This window comes from Cannabis sativa, chromosome 9, assembly GCF_029168945.1.
Source record: "Cannabis sativa cultivar Pink pepper isolate KNU-18-1 chromosome 9, ASM2916894v1, whole genome shotgun sequence".
Taxonomy (NCBI): domain Eukaryota; kingdom Viridiplantae; phylum Streptophyta; class Magnoliopsida; order Rosales; family Cannabaceae; genus Cannabis; species Cannabis sativa.
In genome coordinates, this window is record NC_083609.1 from 12,254,248 (window position 1) to 12,273,326 (window position 19,079).

General features: G+C 33.3%; 3 protein-coding genes across 3 annotated transcripts; all 3 read right to left on the reverse strand.

The window, feature by feature from the left end:
- Positions 1-3,429: 3,429 nt before the first annotated feature.
- On the reverse strand, positions 3,430-7,354 carry LOC115718137 (uncharacterized). Its single transcript, XM_061104690.1, has 9 exons — positions 7,274-7,354; positions 7,011-7,223; positions 6,500-6,928; positions 5,829-6,407; positions 5,415-5,708; positions 4,271-4,824; positions 4,082-4,186; positions 3,840-4,011; positions 3,430-3,742 (listed from the first exon to the last, which is right to left on the reverse strand). The coding sequence occupies exons 1-6, from the start codon at positions 7,352-7,354 to the stop codon at positions 4,513-4,515; spliced, it is 1,908 nt and encodes a 635-aa protein (XP_060960673.1). The 3' UTR covers positions 3,430-3,742; positions 3,840-4,011; positions 4,082-4,186; positions 4,271-4,512.
- LOC133031009 (uncharacterized) lies at positions 7,307-8,807 on the reverse strand. Its single transcript, XM_061104192.1, has 2 exons — positions 8,377-8,807; positions 7,307-8,297 (listed from the first exon to the last, which is right to left on the reverse strand). The coding sequence occupies exon 2, from the start codon at positions 8,092-8,094 to the stop codon at positions 7,480-7,482; it is 615 nt and encodes a 204-aa protein (XP_060960175.1). The 5' UTR covers positions 8,095-8,297; positions 8,377-8,807; the 3' UTR covers positions 7,307-7,479.
- A 1,055-nt stretch (positions 8,808-9,862) lies between these two features.
- Positions 9,863-14,136, reverse strand: LOC115700083 (uncharacterized). The gene is made up of 2 exons (XM_061104691.1): positions 13,893-14,136; positions 9,863-11,286 (listed from the first exon to the last, which is right to left on the reverse strand). The coding sequence occupies exon 2, from the start codon at positions 10,859-10,861 to the stop codon at positions 9,863-9,865; it is 999 nt and encodes a 332-aa protein (XP_060960674.1). The 5' UTR covers positions 10,862-11,286; positions 13,893-14,136.
- Positions 14,137-19,079: the final 4,943 nt, after the last annotated feature.

The following is a 19,079-nucleotide window of genomic DNA, read 5'->3' on the forward strand; positions in this document are numbered from 1 at the left end:
TCTTAATAACCAATTCCTAAAATTCTTCAACTTAATTTTGAAATTTGAAATTCAAAAGATATTCAGATTTAAGTTGATTAGTTATAGATAACTAAATATGAACTTAAATAGGAATATTTAATGAAAAATTTAAATTAAGCTTTAGAAAGAATCTAGATGGTTATAGTTCTATATTTAATTATATACAAGAAAATACATATAGTTTAACTTAGAATAAAATTCTTTAAACTATGGTTTTCTAAAATTAATTTAAAAAATGAAATTAATTATGTTGCTAATCAATTTTATTAGGTTAAATTAATTTAATTAACCTAGTACAGTTATTCAAATCAGGCAAATGGGCCTTCACAATTGGGGTAGTTCATGTGAGAGGGGATTGGGTTCAGTATGTCGTACCCACTACTATGGCTCCCAACTCTCACACACGGCCCAAAAGAGAGGAATTTAACCTTAAAATGAACAGCTGTTATTAATTGAACAGGCCCAAAAACTGAATGGGCCTAAATAAAATCTATCAAAAAACTATGATATTTTATTTAGCAACAAAAACCTATATGCATCTATAATAAAATTAAACATATAGGCTCACACAGGCACACATTTGGATGGATCCTATCATGTTACTAGGTCATACACAGATGAAAGAAGATTGTAAAATTTACCTGTTACAAATTATTTACTTGACCAATGGAACCATGAGTTAAAATCAGATCATAAGATCTGTCAACAAGTTAACCATGGCTATTTGCAGTCAAGCAATAACAGGTTTTACAAAACTTACAAACAAGCTAAAACACATACTCCTGCAACAAGGTTAGCTGGATAGTTGGATGTAGGATTTATTTAATTTTAAATAATTAAATTTCGAAAAAAAATAATTAAATAAAAAAATATTTATTTTCAAAAAATAATAATATAATAAAATATATATATTTTCGAAATTAATAAAATAATATTTAAAATTAAACCTACAATTTTGAAAAATTAGGTTTCAACTAACCTAAATATCATTTCAAAATTTGCTAACTACTTTTAAAAAATTAATGTTATTTTATAAATTAAATATTCAATAAAAATAAAAAAGATAAATAAATATCTTTTTCAGATTTTATGATTTAATTTAAATAAATAAAATAACAAAATTTAAAAGTTAGCAAAATATCTTACTTCTATTTAAAATTACATGATTATAGTTATCTTATTTTAAATTTAAATAAGGTCAAATTATTTAAAAAAATATTTAATTTAAAATTTAAAATCTGACCTTAAATTTAAAAATAAGATAAGATATAATCAAAAAAATAAGATAGATAATTAAGCAAAAAAGATAGATATTTACTATTTTCAAATTCAAATTCAAATTACACTAATATCTAAAATTAAATTTAAAAAATTCAAATTAATTTATTTCTGATATTAGATTTGAAAATTGAAAAGTAAAAATCAAAATATAAAACTACACAAAAAATCGGAAGTTAATTCCATGAAATAGCATGAAAAAACGAAGAAAAACGAAAAAATTGTGAGCTGTACGGACAGTATGCATTGCATACTGTCCGCGCGCGCGCATCAGGGTGCTTGACTGAGAGACGCCGGCGCAGGAGGCTGCATGCAGCCTATTCCGCGCGCGCGAACCTCAGTTTCAGACAAAATCTTGTCTGCGCACGTGCTGTCTGAGGGATGCCCCTCATGCGCGCGTGGCTAGTTGCTCTACCATGATATTTTTCGAAACTTCAAAAAATCATAACTATTTCAAATTAAATCGAAATTGAGTTCTGTAAAAAAAGTAAATTGCTTAATTTTTTCCATACTATCCAATAAAAATAATTCCAGAAACAGATATTCAATTATTTTTCACGAAAATTCATAAACATCAATCAATCATCAAACAACACTCAAAACAACATGATGCCATCCAAAACACAAACAAATCGTTGTAATATCAAGATTAAAATAGTATTTAATTTTTTTTTTCTCTCCTTGGGATATTAATTGTGTGAGGATAATTATCTTATATATTTGTGTGGTTAGTGAGTTGAGATTATTGCTTAGATTATTGTACCAATTTTCTAGAGAAAGTTAAAGTTATATTAACTACGAAAGTAAAATACTATGGTATTTTTACAAGGTAGGTAATCATTTAATTAAAGCCCAATATGAAAGTTTATTAGGGTTTTATAAATTATTTAGTGGATTTTAATTAATGGTATAAGTGATATCAAATAACATTATTATAGAATTAATGTTAAAATTCGTAGGTTTGGATAAATTCGCAGGATTAAAAATTATTTTACTAAAATGATCATATCTGGAGTTCTAGAGCTCGGATTGAGGTGATTTCAGTGGCGTTGGAAAGATAATACAGAGATCTATCAATTATGTAGAAATAGATTTATCGTAATTTTAAATTTATTGGGGTCAAAATTAAGCTACAAAGTGACAACCTGTTAAGTTTAATATAGAAACCCTAAGTTTTAAAATTCAAATTTAAAACTTATATCTAACAAATAAGATTTTTATTTAATTATTCTATTTAGAGTTAAATTAACATCAGATTATAGGGATTATTTTATTATTTTCTTTTATAGGTTTAATTAGATTATAAAACCTAAATCTATCACATTCTTGATACGTAATATGCAGAGCCTCTAACCCTGAGAAAAATAAAACTCAATCTCAATCTCTTTCTTTCAGCTTGAACACAATTCTAGCCTGAACACAATTCTTAGAGAAGACACTCGTAAAAATCCTATACCCTACAAGTTATTCATCTCGCTATCTATCAAATATTTATAATTTTCCTTCTTGTTTCGTTCTCTTCGCCAAACAACACTCATGATTTTCATCAACATAAGATTGAGATCATTATCACCATTCTAATAAAATTCCAATTTCGAAGAGTTTGGTATCATTGGAAAGGGAATTTAATTTCCTAAAACTTTCATGAGGATGTTATCTTCTAGTTCTGAACCTTTCAATACAAAAAGTTTGTATTTTTCACTACTACAAAAAGGGGTATTTTCGTCGTTTTATAAGTGACATATAAAGATTTTGCGTCGGTCTACAGAACCGACGTGTAATCCGTAGACGTAAATAGTGTTTTATTTGCGTCGTTTTTAAAAAGACGCAAAATACAATTTTCGTCATTTGAAAACCGACGCTAAAAAATTACTTTTCTATTTTATTTTAAGCGTCGGTTAAAAAGTGACGCTAAATGTGTCATGACATTTTAAAACTGTCACAAAAAACTTATTCCGTCGGTTTAAAAATGTCATATCTATTACGAAAAAACTTTTTTTTTTTACTTATTGCGTCACTTATAAAATGAAGCACAAATATAAGTAAGGGAAAATTGCAAACTTTTCATGCAATTTTCCCCACCTGCATTATCAAATTTTAGAATAACTCTATATAATAGTAAATACATAATACAAAAAAAATTAAAATAACATTTTTAAAACTTATATTAAATTAGTAATCGATTCTATTAACTAATCACACAATACCAAAATTGTTAATAAAATCGATTCTAAAACTTAAATTCCATGTATATCGTAAACTAAATATAAACTAATAATATATGCGAAAGATAACAATAATCATAAAACTTGTTACTCATGTATTATATCAAAAGTGTAGTAATCTTAAGTACTTAATCTATAATCAATGGCTTCACAAATTCGGCAAACTCATCCCGTACGGCATTGATCTCCTCGTTACTATAGGGAGCGTCTAACTTGAACTGTAAAATAAAAGATCAAAAAACATTAATCAACATATTAAAAGTATATATAATTAAAATACAAACTAAATAGAGAAGAGTAGTTATTCATGTTTACATGATTTTTCAAAAAACTTGCAGGATTAACAACCGTCATGAAACTCTGAATAATCTTCATAACATAATAACCACATTGTACTCCATCCGGCTGCTGTCGACACGTGTATTGGTTGATTTTTACTGGACCCTTGTTTCGTATATTTTTTTCAATCCTGTACATGTCCACAGCACTAAACAAAAAAGAAATTAATTAATGAATTGATTTGTAACATAATCTAAATTTAAAAAATTATAACTTACTTTTGGATACATTTCATAATATCAGTTCGGATAAAATCATTCGTCGAGTCAAGATATGCAACACTTTGAGTATTGGCATGAATCATAATTGTCAACCAGTGATCACTACAGAACAAAACATGTTAATTCAGTCAACTCACTAATCGATCCATTAGTTTGTTACATTTATTAATATAAAAACATACTTACCCTGAATTCCACGGACATATCAACCATTGTTCAGGTTGCATACCCATCATTCGCTGACATAGATTCTCTGAACGTTGTTTGAGTTTACCAGCTTCAGTTGATACTGAAGCAGGATTATTAAATGCATATGTATTCCTCAACCCACCAAGATTAAGTGTGTGTTCTTGCAAATAATTAAATTAAAATAGATTATTAATAAACAGTTGTATATATAATTTTTAACTTAGATATTAACTTAGTTATTAACTATTATACCTGCACCAAAGAGACATAACAGTATTTCCAATCATATGGAGCTCGCACACATCTTCTACCTCGTCAGCGCTGATCCAACACTCTTGGCCTTCTCCTCCGAACACTTCCGGTTTAATATAGTACCTCTTTGATTTCTTAGCAGGCCAATTCTTCACAATCTCTGAAAGTCCTGACAATAATTGTGTCTTTGCAGGGGGAATGTACCGTTTGACAGACTGTTTATTAGGCCCCTTTGGGTTTATCGGTGGCTGAGTCGGTGGAGCCAAATGATCTCTTGAAACTTTCTTCTTTCCTTTCATCTACATCAAACAATTAATTACAATTTGTACGAGGAGCATATATATAGCTCAGTGACATAGCTGGATTAGTTAATTGAATATAACAAGAAATGAGTAAAGCTTCTAACTAACCGAAACGAACTCACTTAACAAATTGCATTGCCTAAGTCTAATAACTATAGCAACCACTAGGAACATACCTTGCTAAATTTAGTTTATTTTATCTGTTAAAGTATTTTGTTGATATGGCTACAAACATAGTTGCAGTATAAGCTTATGTAACTCACTGAATCTGTTAAAGTATTTAGTTAACCGCACTCATTTTTCAGTTATACTTGATTTAACTTTGTTTCTTCTTTAAACTCACACAAATTTCAAAAAAAGAGGAAGGAAAATCCACTTTATTCAGAAGCATATTGAATAACTGCAATTGCAAATTATCAATATTGATGGCAAACAAAGATTGCAATTATATACAGTTCAGTTTCATTTGCAGGAAGAAACATATGAAGTAAAAGCTTTTAAGCTGCTGAGCCTGACCAAATAACTATTTGAGTTCAACCTACTCATTATTCAAGAAAATATACTTGAAAAGGAAAAAAATGATGTACCTTCGCTAAATCATCTGGATGTATGTTGATTAGGTTCTTTGGCCAAGCTACAAAATTGTTTACAGCTAAACCAACTGTGTCGAAGCCTTCATGTTCTATAGGGCATGGTAGAATGGCATTTTCTTCAACCACCTTCTCAATAAAGACACGTTTGAAATCATCAAACTTCTTTTTAACTCCATGTATTATAATATTGCCTTCTTTGTCTGCCTTTTCAAGTTTCACATAACCTGATGCAACTAAGACCGGATCTTTTTCTTTGGGATCAATCACGTACATATCACACCTCAATCTCTTCATTTGCAAACAAAACAAGAGACAAACAAAATTTATTTTAAAAAGAACTTAAATAATTATGATATAAAAATTAAACATGCATAATGAAAATTATTTTAAAAAGCAAGTAAATAATACATTATCAGAAGTAACCGGAGATGGTGCTGGTGGAGCAGCTGCACAAGGTGTGGCTGGTGGGGCAACAAGTGGAGGTGTTGGAATAGTGGCCTTGGGAGCTGGTGGAGCAGAGGCCTTGGGAGCTGGTGGAGCAGAGGCCCTGGCATTTGGTGGAGTAGAGGCCCTGCCAGTTGGTGGAGCAGAGGCCCTGGCAGTAGGTGTTGCTCCTAGAACTGAGGTAACAGCAGCAAAAGCTGGTTCGTTGGATGCTCCCCCAACACCTGAACCAGATGCATGTGAGGTGCCCGCAACACCACTTTGGCTTTGGACTATTTGGAGGATTTTATTTAATAATTCGTCTTGTCTACGACGATGTTCCTCTGACTCTTCAAGTCGCTTCTCCACCTCACTCATACGATCATTGTCATCGACTCTCTTTCTTTTAGGACGCGGGGTTTTGAAAAACTGTGTCTGTGTGACACCACCCCCCATTCCTCTAACACGTCCTCCATGCTCTTCTGTTCCCAAGGCTAGAGTGAGTATGTCTTTTGAGCCTTCTACTAATATTGTCCCCTCCTCAACTTGCTTTCGTATCTCAGCCTACATTCAAGAAAGTAAAATTTGTAAGAATTTGAACAACATAAAAGTGTTTAAGTATTTGATCAAGCACATATATGATAAATGGAACTTACAATCCGGTCAGCGACCTCCTGAGCAGGGCCATCGAGCTCGCCGTTTTTGTTCGTGTGTATTCTAATCCACAAGTCTGCCCTGTCATATATAGTAAGCTGGTGGCCCAACTCTTTCTCCAACTTTTCTTCAACTTTCTTAACACCACCTCGGCCCGCATGGTGATTGTATGTATTTTGACTCCTGATATCTTGCATTTTCTTTCTCTTTTTTGCCCATTCGGGACTACATCTTTTGGCAACAAATTCTTTCCAATCTTCGGGCTTGTAACATGAAGCATAAGCATCTGGAGGACGATCGAGCATTGCTGGAACTTTATCTTTGTATTTGAAAATTAGGTTCCTTGTTAGGAATGCTTTCCAGTCTTTCCATCTTCGTCCAGCAGTTTTTAAGGTAGAATGCTTAGCTTCTGGGCCTAACTTGAACATTGACTGCAAAAATTATCAATAATAGTTAGAATGGGCAAAAAATATTCAACTACATATGCAAATTAATCTTAGCTATTAGCATTACCTTGATGTACTCCCATAATAGATTTTTAAATTCCATTGGAACTTTTCTCCAATCATTGTATGCCAGTGGAAGATTTCGTCTTGCATACAAGCCAATCTGGCTAACCAGTTCATTTGCAGTGTCCCCAATGCACTGGCCCCATTGGTTGTACTCGACTTCGAGAAGTATTCCTTCACTCCTATTCTTTATATGCTTCAGACCCTTATATGCCCCCTACCATTTTTCTTCTTTCGTTGTGAATCGTGTCGTTCCAGTTCTGGTGCAGCTGGATCAGATTCAGATTCACCACAAATGGATTGTCCCCAAAGGGCAAAATCATCATCATAGTCACCGGGGTCATCCATAGTCAATGTACCTACACATTAAAGCAAAATAATAATACATAAAATTAACACAGAAATTTAGATTAGGCGCAAAAAAATATAAAATAATATAAAACAAAACACACCAATATTTATAGATTGATAGTTTACTCAATCCATAATCCTTCACCGTCTTCCCGAGAAGAAATTATTTCGTCCCGAACGGCGACATCAATTGGTGGTGGATTGATTTCAAAAGTTTTATCATTGAGATATAAATCTCCACCAGACTCTTGGTAATCATAATCTTTTGGTTGTGTTGTTAGAACAACTGACCAGCGACCGTCTATTGGGTCACTCATATAAAATACTTGTTTTGCCTGGGATGCCATTATAAATCGATCAGACTTGTGTCCTACTTTATTCAAGTCCACTAGCTTGAATCCAAACTCATCTTCTTTAACTCCATTATCACTCCTCACCCAATCACAAAGAAAAACAGGGATTCGAAAGCTAATGTAATCTAAATCCCAAATTTCTTTGATTACACCATAAAAGGTCATATCACATTCAATAGGGTTTTTGTCTTTTGAACTAGCTACTTGGATAGCACTAGCAACAATCATGACACCACTATTTTGTGTTTTTCTAGAAGCATCACGATCTTTCGTGTTAAATTGAGTACTATTTATGTAGTATGATTGATACTTTAGTACAGTAAATGAAGGAAAATGCGATATCGAAAGTAGCAACTGAGATACATTATTCGAGGAGTCACTCATTTCCACAATCACCTAGCATAAATCAAATTAATTAGTAGTTACATGAAATGATTATGAAAAACATACCAATTTCAAATCACTCGGTATTGCATAATACCTTTTCTTTCAACCATGTACTAAAATTTCGATAATGTTCATCTTGCACCCATTTGTGGTTCTTCGACTTACTAGGATAAGTAGTCTTGATCCAATCAAAATGTTTCCTTCAAGATGTAGTTAAACATTATTCTTATTAGTACACTTTTAATTTGAATTGAATATTAAAAATTAAATTAAACTTACTCAATGTACGGTTGAACCTCATCAACATTTTGTAAAACGAGTCGGTGTGCTTCCTCTCGATCAGCTCGACTTACGTCGCAAACAGAAACACCCCGACCCCCTTTACTAATTTCATTATCAAATATAGGAAGACACGACCCAACAGTTGCTACATTTGACAAGAAGTCTGAACAAAATTCTACAGCCTATTCAACGATGTAGGATTCAACAATTGAACCCTCTGGCCTGCTTCTGTTTCTTACATAACCCTTTAGGATTTTCATGTACCGTTCCATTGGGTACATCCATCTCAAATACACTGGCCCACACATTTTTACCTCTCTCACCAGATGAACAGTTAAGTGGATCATTATGTCAAAAAAGGATGGAGGAAAAAATTGTTCTAAATAACACAACACTTCAACAATTTCTAATCGGAGATTTTCCAACTTTGACACATCTATCACTTTGCAACAAAGAGATTTAAAGAATAAACATAACCTGGTGATGGCATAACGAACTTTCTTAGGTAAAACAGAACGGATACTCACCGGCAGAATATGTTGCATCAGTATATGATGATTGTGAGACTTCAGTCCGGACAAAATTAATTTGTCCATATCTACCAAATTGGAGATATTTGAAGAATACCCTTCGGGTACTTTAACGTGAGACCATGACGTACAGAAAGATCGTTTTTCTTCCTTAGTCAGGGCATAACACGCCGGTGGTAAAAAAGTTCGTTTACCAATAATTTCTGGATGTAAATTTCCTCTAATCCCCATCTCTTTCAAATCTAGACGGGATTTAATTCCATCTTTACTCCGACCAGGAATATTAAACAAGGTATTAAGTAAGCTATCTGAGAAATTTTTCTCAATATGCATCACATCTAAATTGTGACGTAAAACCAAATGCTCTCAATACTCAAGCTCAAAAAATATTGATTTTTTCTTCCACGGTCCCTGAGGTTCATTTGTGACACCCTTACCTCCTTTTCTTTTCTTCGATTTTGACTTTCGCTTTCCAAGATTGAATTGAATTTTATTCAATTTTTCTACCAATTGTCTTCCGCTTAAAGGTGGGGGAGGCATTTCAAATTCTTGCTTACCGTCAAATGCCTTTTTCCAAGTCCGAAATACATGTTCGGGTGGAAAAAACTTTCGGTGTCCCATATAACAAATTTTTCTCGAATGTGTTAAATAGCGAGAGCATGTTTTCTCTTCACAGATAGGACATGCATTATAACCTTTCACACTGTAGCCAGAAAGATTCCCGAAAGCAGGAAAATCATTGATTGTCCACAATAACATGGCCCTAAGATTGAATGCTTCATTCCTATAGGCATCATATGCATTAACACCGTCATACAACAATTTACTTAAATCATCAATAAGAGGAGCTAAGTATACATCAATATCATTGCCAGGTTGTGAAGGGCCTGATATCATCAATGTCAACATAGTGAACTTTCTCTTCATAACAAGCCACGACGGCAAATTATATATCACAAGCAAGATTGGCCAACAACTATACTTACTGCTAAGGGAAGTATGTGGATTGATACCGTCTGCAGAGAGACCAAGACGGATATTCCTAGGCTCATTGGCAAAATCAGGCCATCTAGCATCAATTGTTTTCCAAGCGGGAGAGTCGAGTTTGGATGTCTCATCATACCATCTTTCACTCTATCACTGGCATGCCAAGTCAAATTTTTAGCATGGTCGGCATTTCGAAAAAACCGAACCAAACGAGGTATGGGTGGTAAGTACCACAATACTTTTGCAGGAACACACTTCTTTACCTCATTAGAATTCTTTTTCTTTTGCCACCTGGACTCACCGCACGTTGGACATGATACCTCATCCACAAATCTCTTTCGATATAGGATGCAATCGTTAGGACATGCATGTATCTTTTCATATTGCAAGCCTAACGAACACAATGTCTTTTTTGCCTCATAGAAAGACAAAGGCACCTCATTACCTTCGGGTAATAATTCTCCTAAGAAAGCTAGTAACTCTGTCAAACTCTTATCACTCCACCCGTGTTTTGCTTTCAAATTGTATAGCCTAATAAGCGTCGATAATTTAGTAAACCTAGTACAATTAGGGTAAATCGGCTTTTCAGCATCTTCTAACATAGTTTGAAATGTTTCAGGACGAACTTGAGATTCAAACTCTGCTTCGTTAATCATCTCTGCGATGTGATCATCTTCATACTCCACATTATTAACAATCTTATCCTTTCTAGAGGGTCCCTCGCCCGATCTTCTAATTTTTTCTCCGTGGTGATACCAAACCTTATAACTCCTGTCTATACCGTTCTTAAACAAATGTTCTCTTATTTGGGCAATTTTCATACGCTCCATGTTACCACATTTGAGACATGGGCAATGAACCAAATCAGGATTATCCGCATTCTTTGCAGAAAACTCCAAAAAGAAGTCAACACCTTCCCTATATTTTACCGTTAACCTATTCGCACTCATCCAATCTCTATCCATTTCGAAACTTCTAACAAAACAACAAAACAACAATTTAATTAACCTAATTAATACAATAAAATAATTCTATATCAACTTAACCTAATTAATTTAATAAAATACTAATCCTACTGAAATTTCTACCGAAATTTCGACAGCATAACATCTATAATTCGGACGTTCCCGAAAATTTTAAACATGCAACTAATCTATTAAAACATCCACAATAATACAAACAAACAAAACTATAATTAACAGTACAAATATTACCACCCATCCGACCGCAGTCATGCAATTCCAGAACTTACTTCACTATGGATGAATATCTAGGATATTCAAACTCTTCTAGGATTTATAAAATATAAAGAAATAAAGTTTGAGTAGCTTACCAATTCCAAGCTAGCGTTCAAGCAATTTCTTCAAAAGATACTACCACAATTGAAAAGCTGCATTGTGAATAAAAGTAGTGATGTGAAAAATTGTATATTTGGTCGAATAGCCAAAAATACAAAAACAAAACTACGTACATACAATATATATATCATACTAGACAAGAATGTTACTCGGATAGAATACAATTGTTCGTTTCACTTCAATATGAATCAATCTACTTGTTTTCCAATTTCAGCTCACATGAAGATGAAGTATAAACATATAGAACTAATTATGCCAACCCACTTACTCTATGTACACAAGGAAAATACATTCCATAATAATAAAATGATATTTTCCCTAATACCTTAAGACATTTTTCTTAACTGAGAGGTGATTCTATGATGTCAACAAACCTAACTTTTGACTGCTTTAACTATCTTGTTTAGGAGATTTGAACTTCTACCATACATTACCAACTACCTAACATGGCTAGAATCTAGAAACAACACTTTACTATTTATTTCTCAATTTATATAAAAATATAAAGAAACAATATTTGTAAGAGAAACTGCAGTAATATTGGCTCCACAATATATAAATTTGTTGTTCAAAAAAACATATAAATTTGAATTTGATTCATTCTCGGGAATGAATAGTAATATTCTCGACATAGACTTCAGTAGATTAATTGGAAATATCAGATATCTCTCAACATTTCACAATTACTCATAACTTATTTTTCAGCCCATTTTCTTTTATAAGTGCAATGACAGTAACTCACTAATCTATGCACTAAAATAAGGATAGTAGGCCCTTGTCCCTTGATTACTTTTTTTTTCAAAGAGAAGTAGTATAAAGATATTTTCCTCTTCTTATATAGCTATAAAAATTACATTATCTCAGAAATTTATTACTAAAAAATAACGTAAGATATATAGTACTAGATCCACCTGCCCCTTTAAATTGGGTACACTGCCAAAATCAAATCCAACCAACCAACCATCCATTTTATTGTCTGCATTTTAACGTACATATATGTATACATTATTTAAATATTTAACACATACTCACTTATATATATATTTGCAAAATTTACAGAGACAAAATAGTTGGCATTTGTGTGTGATAATCAAAACCCATGAATTTGTTTTCAATTATTTAAATTTTTATAGTATTATTAATTTCATTACACACCCAAATTAAATATATTAATATATACTTTGAAAGAGATAACATGCAGGGTCATCAAGTGGGGGAAAAATAGTAGAGATCTATTGCGTGAATATACATAATTTTATTATCTTATCATGAAAAAGGATATGATGATATGAAAGTTATCTCTAAGAAAGAAAAAAAAAAAAGAGTAGATGGGAACATGGGAAAATGATAGAAAGGATAATATACATAATTTTATTATCTTATCATGAAAAAGGATATGATGATATGAAAGTTATCCCTAAAATTTGAGCCTCCTTATAGTAAGCAATTATAACAAATGAGAACAAGTCTGTGCAACATACCATAGAACAAACCAAATAGACACACCACTAATAGAGTAAAGCAGAACGGCAAAGCATGCACAGATACGTTGTGCCAAGCTATCTTCGTTAAACATTCACACATAAGATAACAAATACTACATGTATACATGGCTCATTAAGTTTTAAACTACAAAGACTTCTGTCCCTTGCCACCTACATATAAAGAGAGTCCAAGCTTGTATCCAAAGTCTCATAATAACTTCTAAGATCTAGAGACACATCTACATAAAACACCAGAGAATTATCAGGTTAAACTAAAATTTGTCTATCTTCTCTTTTGCACTGTGAAGCCAAGACTCTTGCATTCTATTTTTTTTTTTTTTCTGATTGAAGCATTTATATATACATTACATTACACAACCTGGAACTTGATCCCAAGACCCCACACATACACCCTCCCATAACATTCATATTATCATCCTAACATACCATAACTAAACTTTTTATATATACATTCATATTATCATCCTAATATACCATAACTAAACTTCTTATATATACATTCATATTATCATCTTAATATATCATAACTAATCTTTTTGGTTGCATACTGTAGCTGATTTAATTGGCCTTTCTATCTTGACTATTCAAACCATGCTGCCTACATTATTTGAAAATTGAAAGGTACCTTTAACTATGTGACATTTTTGTTTTGTCTAGTAAGACCCAATATTTCTTATTTTTCTCAATCATTTTCTCAGTTCTTCACTCTAATTGTGTGCAGGGTAATCCTGGATTAAGAAAATGTACATGGCATTTTTGAAGAGAGGGTTCATGACTCTGTTTCTTGTTCATGATGCCCTTGGACTTCAAATAGGCCTAAAGTACTAATCTTTATCACAATATTTTCAGGGTTTTCTTTTCCTTTACATTTCTTTTGACAACTCTTTCTCAACTTTAAGTTGGCAGCAGAGACTTGAAATTAAAGAACGAGAGAGTAAAAGTTACGACAGAAACTTATGCATCATCTACAAAATGAGTCAACACAAATTTCTACGGTGGATTTCATATGGGAAATCGGCTCAATGTTTCCTGTAGAGGATTTCATTTTGACTAACAAGAATCTAAGTTGAACAATACATTACCAAAAGTTCTAACCAAAACATATAAAGAGATGAAAAATAAAGATACATTACCTGATAGGGATTAGTGATGAAGGGGTGGAAAAGTGGGTTGTTCGGTGGGTGAAGTCAAATGGAGCGGTGACAGAGAGAGAAATTAGGGTTTGGGTGTGACATTGATTGAGTAAGAAGAAATAAATAATTAGCGTGTGTTATATATATACTAAATTGTATCCAAACACAAACACAGTAGAAGGGTTCTAACCTTATGTAGTGTAGCTGCAGAAACGTTCTCTGTTTCTTCAACCAACCAACGAAGGTTTGGGGTAAACACAAACACAGTAGAAGGAGGTTAGGGATTCTTTGGTTAGGTGAGAGAGATGTAGGGTTAGGTTGAGGAGGAAGCAAGAGAGAAAGAGAGGGAAAGAGAGCGCTGTTCAGAGAAAAAGAGAGGGAAAAAGAGAGCTCGATCGAAATGAAATAAGTGTCATCTGTTTGGGGGTAAGTGAACAATAGGAGGATTAGCGTCGTTTTGTCACACTCACAATATCTTTACTGTCGGTTTTAAAAGGCCACATAAAGCATAAGTGAGGCTTTTAAAACGACGCTAATAATGAACGAATTTTTTTAATTTTTTTACTTTTACCGTCGGTTGGGTAATTAGTGACGGAGTAAGAACCGACGCAATTTATGTATTTTTTGTGACATTTTAAAAATGACGAATATATTCAATATGGTACTATTCACTTCGGTCAACGCGATGAACAGTCGCGTTGACCGACGTGAATAGTGACTTTTGTAGTAGTGTTTGCTAAGTCGTATAATTCGTTACTCTATATTCCTTCTCAGAAATAGTTTCAGTAAAACAATCATAACTCCCTCAGTTTTAATCTATTTTTAATGATCTTTATATCATTGGAAAGATAATGGAATTTCCTATAATTTTTATGAAGACAACTTTTACTGAATTAGTGTAGTTGTTGGTCAAAAATAGTAATCTTTCTGCTGTACTGTAAGAGTACGAATTTTAATATTAGGGCCTTGACCCATGTCTTATAATAGGTAGTAGTGACGAGATAACAAGTCTTAAGCAGCGGGATTCGAGGTAAGGAAATTAAGTAGTTTTTATGTGTTGAACTGCATAATTTAAATTATTTGTCTATCGAAATATTATTTGTGATGTATTATTATGAATGTGTATATAGTACTGAGAATGTGTGGTATGGACACAATATGAGTTTGTGAATCGAAATATATTATGGTTGGTACGATTTGTATGTTGTATGTTGTATGATGTATGTGGTGTGTTGTATGTTGTATGTTGTATGTTGTATGCTAACGTCTCAGGTACAAATGAGGGGCCATGGTGGGGTATGATACGGGGTAAGGCCGTTGAATGTAGAGATACCCTACCCTACATTTGTCTGATTCGTGTATGACATTGTTATGGTGGGGTATGATACAGTGATGTACTGTTGAATATAGAGATACCCTATCCTATAACAATGGTAGGGCTACATAGGCCCAGGTTATTATATGGGCAGATTAGGCCCAGGATATTGTAGGGCCAGGCTAGGCCCAGGTTATGTAAGTAATGGCTATGATATGCCAATGTTATGGTAAAGACATGATATGATTGAAATAATTTTTATATGTTATTGCTATGATTGTGCTATGAGTATGATGTCAGGGTTGTGATCCCTACATATATGTAATGGTTTCGTTTAGTACAAATATATGGTATATGATATAGCTTTCCATATCTGGAGTTATTTAAATTACAATTATGAGCTAAGGCATATAATTTTGTTAAGACTGGATACGTTAATGTTATAAAGAATCGTATTATTGTGAATTTTAAGATATGTTTAGTGTATTGAATGCTATTGTATGTTAAGCATTTCCTTACTGGGCTTTTAGCTCACCCCCTTACTTTCCCCCTACAGGCAATAGACAGGAAACATTGAATGTAAGTTTGATGAGTTGGGTCAGTTCTGGTATGTATACTGCGAGGGGCTATGGACGAGCAAACGGTCTAGAACGCCGGTGGAGCCTTGGTTTTGTTTTTTTTTATATAGTAAAGTAATCTGAACTCAGTGGGATGTTACAAGTTTATTTATTTTTTTTTGCACTCAACTACTTATTTTGTTTTTAATATGAATGATCATTCACCTTTTTGCATATTTATTGTAAAACCCACTGTGTATTTCCAAACATCTTTGAATCTTTTTAATTAATGCATCAAAAATAGTATTTTGTAAAATAAGGCAAAATATTGGGGCGTTACAGTTGGTATCAGAGCCGATCGTTCCTTAGCCCGAAGGATACTCACAGTATACATACAGAAGACTGAAAAGATCCCTCTCACTATAATGTAAGTGTTAGTTTTAATATGCTTAGTTTTGCCATTAATAGTTTTATATGTGATACATAGATTTTTGTTAAAATATGTTTCCTAGAATTAGTGCCTCATCTGTAGTGGGTGCTTAGAGAAATTAAGAGTATATTACCTGCTATGATTGATTACACTTTTTATGAAGAATATGAATAGGTTTTATTTTTCTTTATTGTCTTGAATTGAAACTAGGAAGGACAATGTTCCTTTCTTGAAAATTTAGAATAAATTATATTAGGAATTCATAAGACTTTGTTTGATAAATAGAATATTACTAGTTAAGCTTGACAACATTAAGTTTAGATATATTCATGGAATCTTCTCTCCCTATAATTGAACTCTTTTGTTTCTATTAAATCAACATTTCTTGTAAGAGCTCACACATGCAACCAGAAGATCAGTTAGAATCAATGTGAAAGGAACGACCAATAGAGGTGGGGGCTAAGGATGTGTGTTCCGCTGACCCACAGATAGTTGATGTTCCAGAGAACCCAATAACAGTAAGGCTAACGATCTAATAGAGGCATTGGAAGGACTACGAGCAGGATTAAGATGATTTGTTGAAGAAGATTTCACAGGCTCAGCGCAATAGATCACCAACACTAGTAGTGGAACTTGAAGCAGATAATGAAAGGTACCAATAGCCAACTACGGATATATTTTCACCTATCTATGAATGGTTGAAGAAGCGGTCTCTGCACCTAGCTATGAATGGAAGCCCAACATATAGGAAGTAGGGATGACTTAGAATAGTAGACGTTATACCAGACTGGGACAATATATTTTACGAAACCCACTTATTAAGAAAGATGAAAGAATAGATCTTTAAGGAGCAAGTACTATCTTGTTGGATATTCCATAAGTTATACACTTCTAAGTTAGATGGTAAGAAGTATGAATAGTGTATGCAAAGACTTTAGAGAGAAGTCTATAGAAATGAGTCAGGAGAGGACGATGCCATCATATAGAAAGGAGTGTAGTGTGCTGAATGGAATCCAAAAATAAGAAGATAGAAAGAGACATGATAAAATTGCTTGAGGTAATAGCTTATGAAGGTATCTTAAACACTAAGAGATAAACAGAGCATTAACAAATAAAAGATTACCGAAGGAAAGTTGTAAACTTTAAACTCAAGGTCATCTACTTGGTGGAGGAGACAATAGAGTAAAATGCGCATGGTTTCGACAGTGACATTTTCAAAGGAGAAAGACTAAGAAGGTCTAGGCACGACTAACAATTTGGGTACAACATGAAGAAGAGACAACAAGTTTATATAGTAAAGTAATCTGAGCTCAGTGGGATGTTACAAGTTTATTTATTTTTTTTTTTTGCACTCAACTACTTAGTTTGTTTTTAATATGAATGATCATTCACCTTTTTGCATATTTATTGTAAAACCCACTGTGTATTTCCAAACATCTTTGAATCTTTTTAATTAATGCATCAAAAATAGTATTTTGTAAAATAAGGCAAAATATTGGGGCGTTACATCGTTTTAAGTCTAAATTTCTTGCAAGCAAATCAATTACCATGGCTTTGAGGCCAGTTTTTGGAAATTATTTTACCAGGATCTTAGATCTACTCACAAGTATGTTGATTAACACCCTAAATATGAACTTCAAAAACGATTATGAAATAAACATATATAAAGTAAAGCTTATGAACCAAGAGCAGGAACTAAGGAACAAATTTACTGAAGTTAGTAAAGCTTTCGCTAGTTTCATGGCGCAAAAAGCTAAGGTGAGTTTGCTAAATATGGGGACGAAAACTCACACATTTTCCATGTTTCTCTAAAATTGAGAAGGATTCAAAACAGAATTTTCTCGATTGAAGATGAGAATGGAAATTGGTGTGACACCCCTGAAAAAGTTCAGCATGCCTTTTTAGATTACTATCAGAAGCTTTTGGGATCCACAACATCAAACAGAAGGAGAGTTATTCAAGCAATTGTGGATTTGGGACCTAAGATAACAAGCATTCACGAGGGTATTTTATTGGCTGAGTATACCAGGAAGGAGGTTGAGGATGCTATATTTGCTATTGATAGAGACAAGGCCCCGAGACCTGATGGATTTGGAAGTGCTTTTTTCCAAGATAATTGGAAATTGGTAGGGGATGAGATAGTAGAGGCAGTATTATCTTTTTTAAAATCTGGAAAAATTTTAAAAGAGCTTAATACTACCACTATTACCTTAATTCCAAAATCAAAGTGCCCAAAGAGTGTGGTGGATTTCAGGCCAATCTCATGTTGTAATGTTATATACAAAACAGCCACTAAAGTTCTATGCAATAGATTGAGGGGGATTCTTCCTGATCTCATTGCTACGAACCAAGGAGGCTTCACACATGGGAGATTCATAGCGCATAATGTACTTGTATGCCAGGATCTGGTACGACTATATGGAAGGAAAAATTGCAAACCGAGTTGCATGATCAAGATTGATCTAAGGAAGGCGTACGACACTATTGAATGGGGATTCATAAAAGAGATGATGATGGCACTTGGCTTCCCTAGTAAGTTCATTTCTCTTATCCTGGAATGTATTTGCACCCCTAAATTCTCTTTACTCTTGAATGGCTCTATGTGTGGCTTTTTCAACACTAAAAGGGGATTAAGACAGGGTGATCCCATGTCCCCACTACTTTTTGTATTGGGAATGGAGTATATCTCAAGGATCTTTACAAAAGTAGGCGAGTGGCCTGGATTTAAATTTCATGATAGATGTGGACAAATCAAATTGAATCACTTGTGTTTTGCGGATGACTTGCTTGTTTTTTGTAATGGTGATTTCATATCCATAATGATTTTGCCCAAAGGTCTAAAGTTGTTCTCATCTACTTCGGGACTCATGCCAAATGACCAGAAA

What these genes read in the sequence shown, in the direction of transcription:
- LOC115718137 (XM_061104690.1), bottom strand. Translation starts at nt 7,354, where the DNA reads ATGGATGACCCCGGTGACTATGATGATGATTTTGCCCTTTGGGGACAA. An exon ending in TATTATGGGAGTACATCAAG is followed by an intron (nt 6,929 to 7,010) that starts GTAATGCTAATA and finishes TAATTTTTGCAG; the next exon opens with TCAATGTTCAAGTTAGGCCC. An exon ending in AGGAGGTCGCTGACCGGATT is followed by an intron (nt 6,408 to 6,499) that starts GTAAGTTCCATT and finishes TCTTGAATGTAG; the next exon opens with GCTGAGATACGAAAGCAAGT.
- LOC133031009 (XM_061104192.1), bottom strand. Translation starts at nt 8,094, where the DNA reads ATGAGTGACTCCTCGAATAATGTATCTCAGTTGCTACTTTCGATATCG.
- LOC115700083 (XM_061104691.1), bottom strand. Translation starts at nt 10,861, where the DNA reads ATGGATAGAGATTGGATGAGTGCGAATAGGTTAACGGTAAAATATAGG.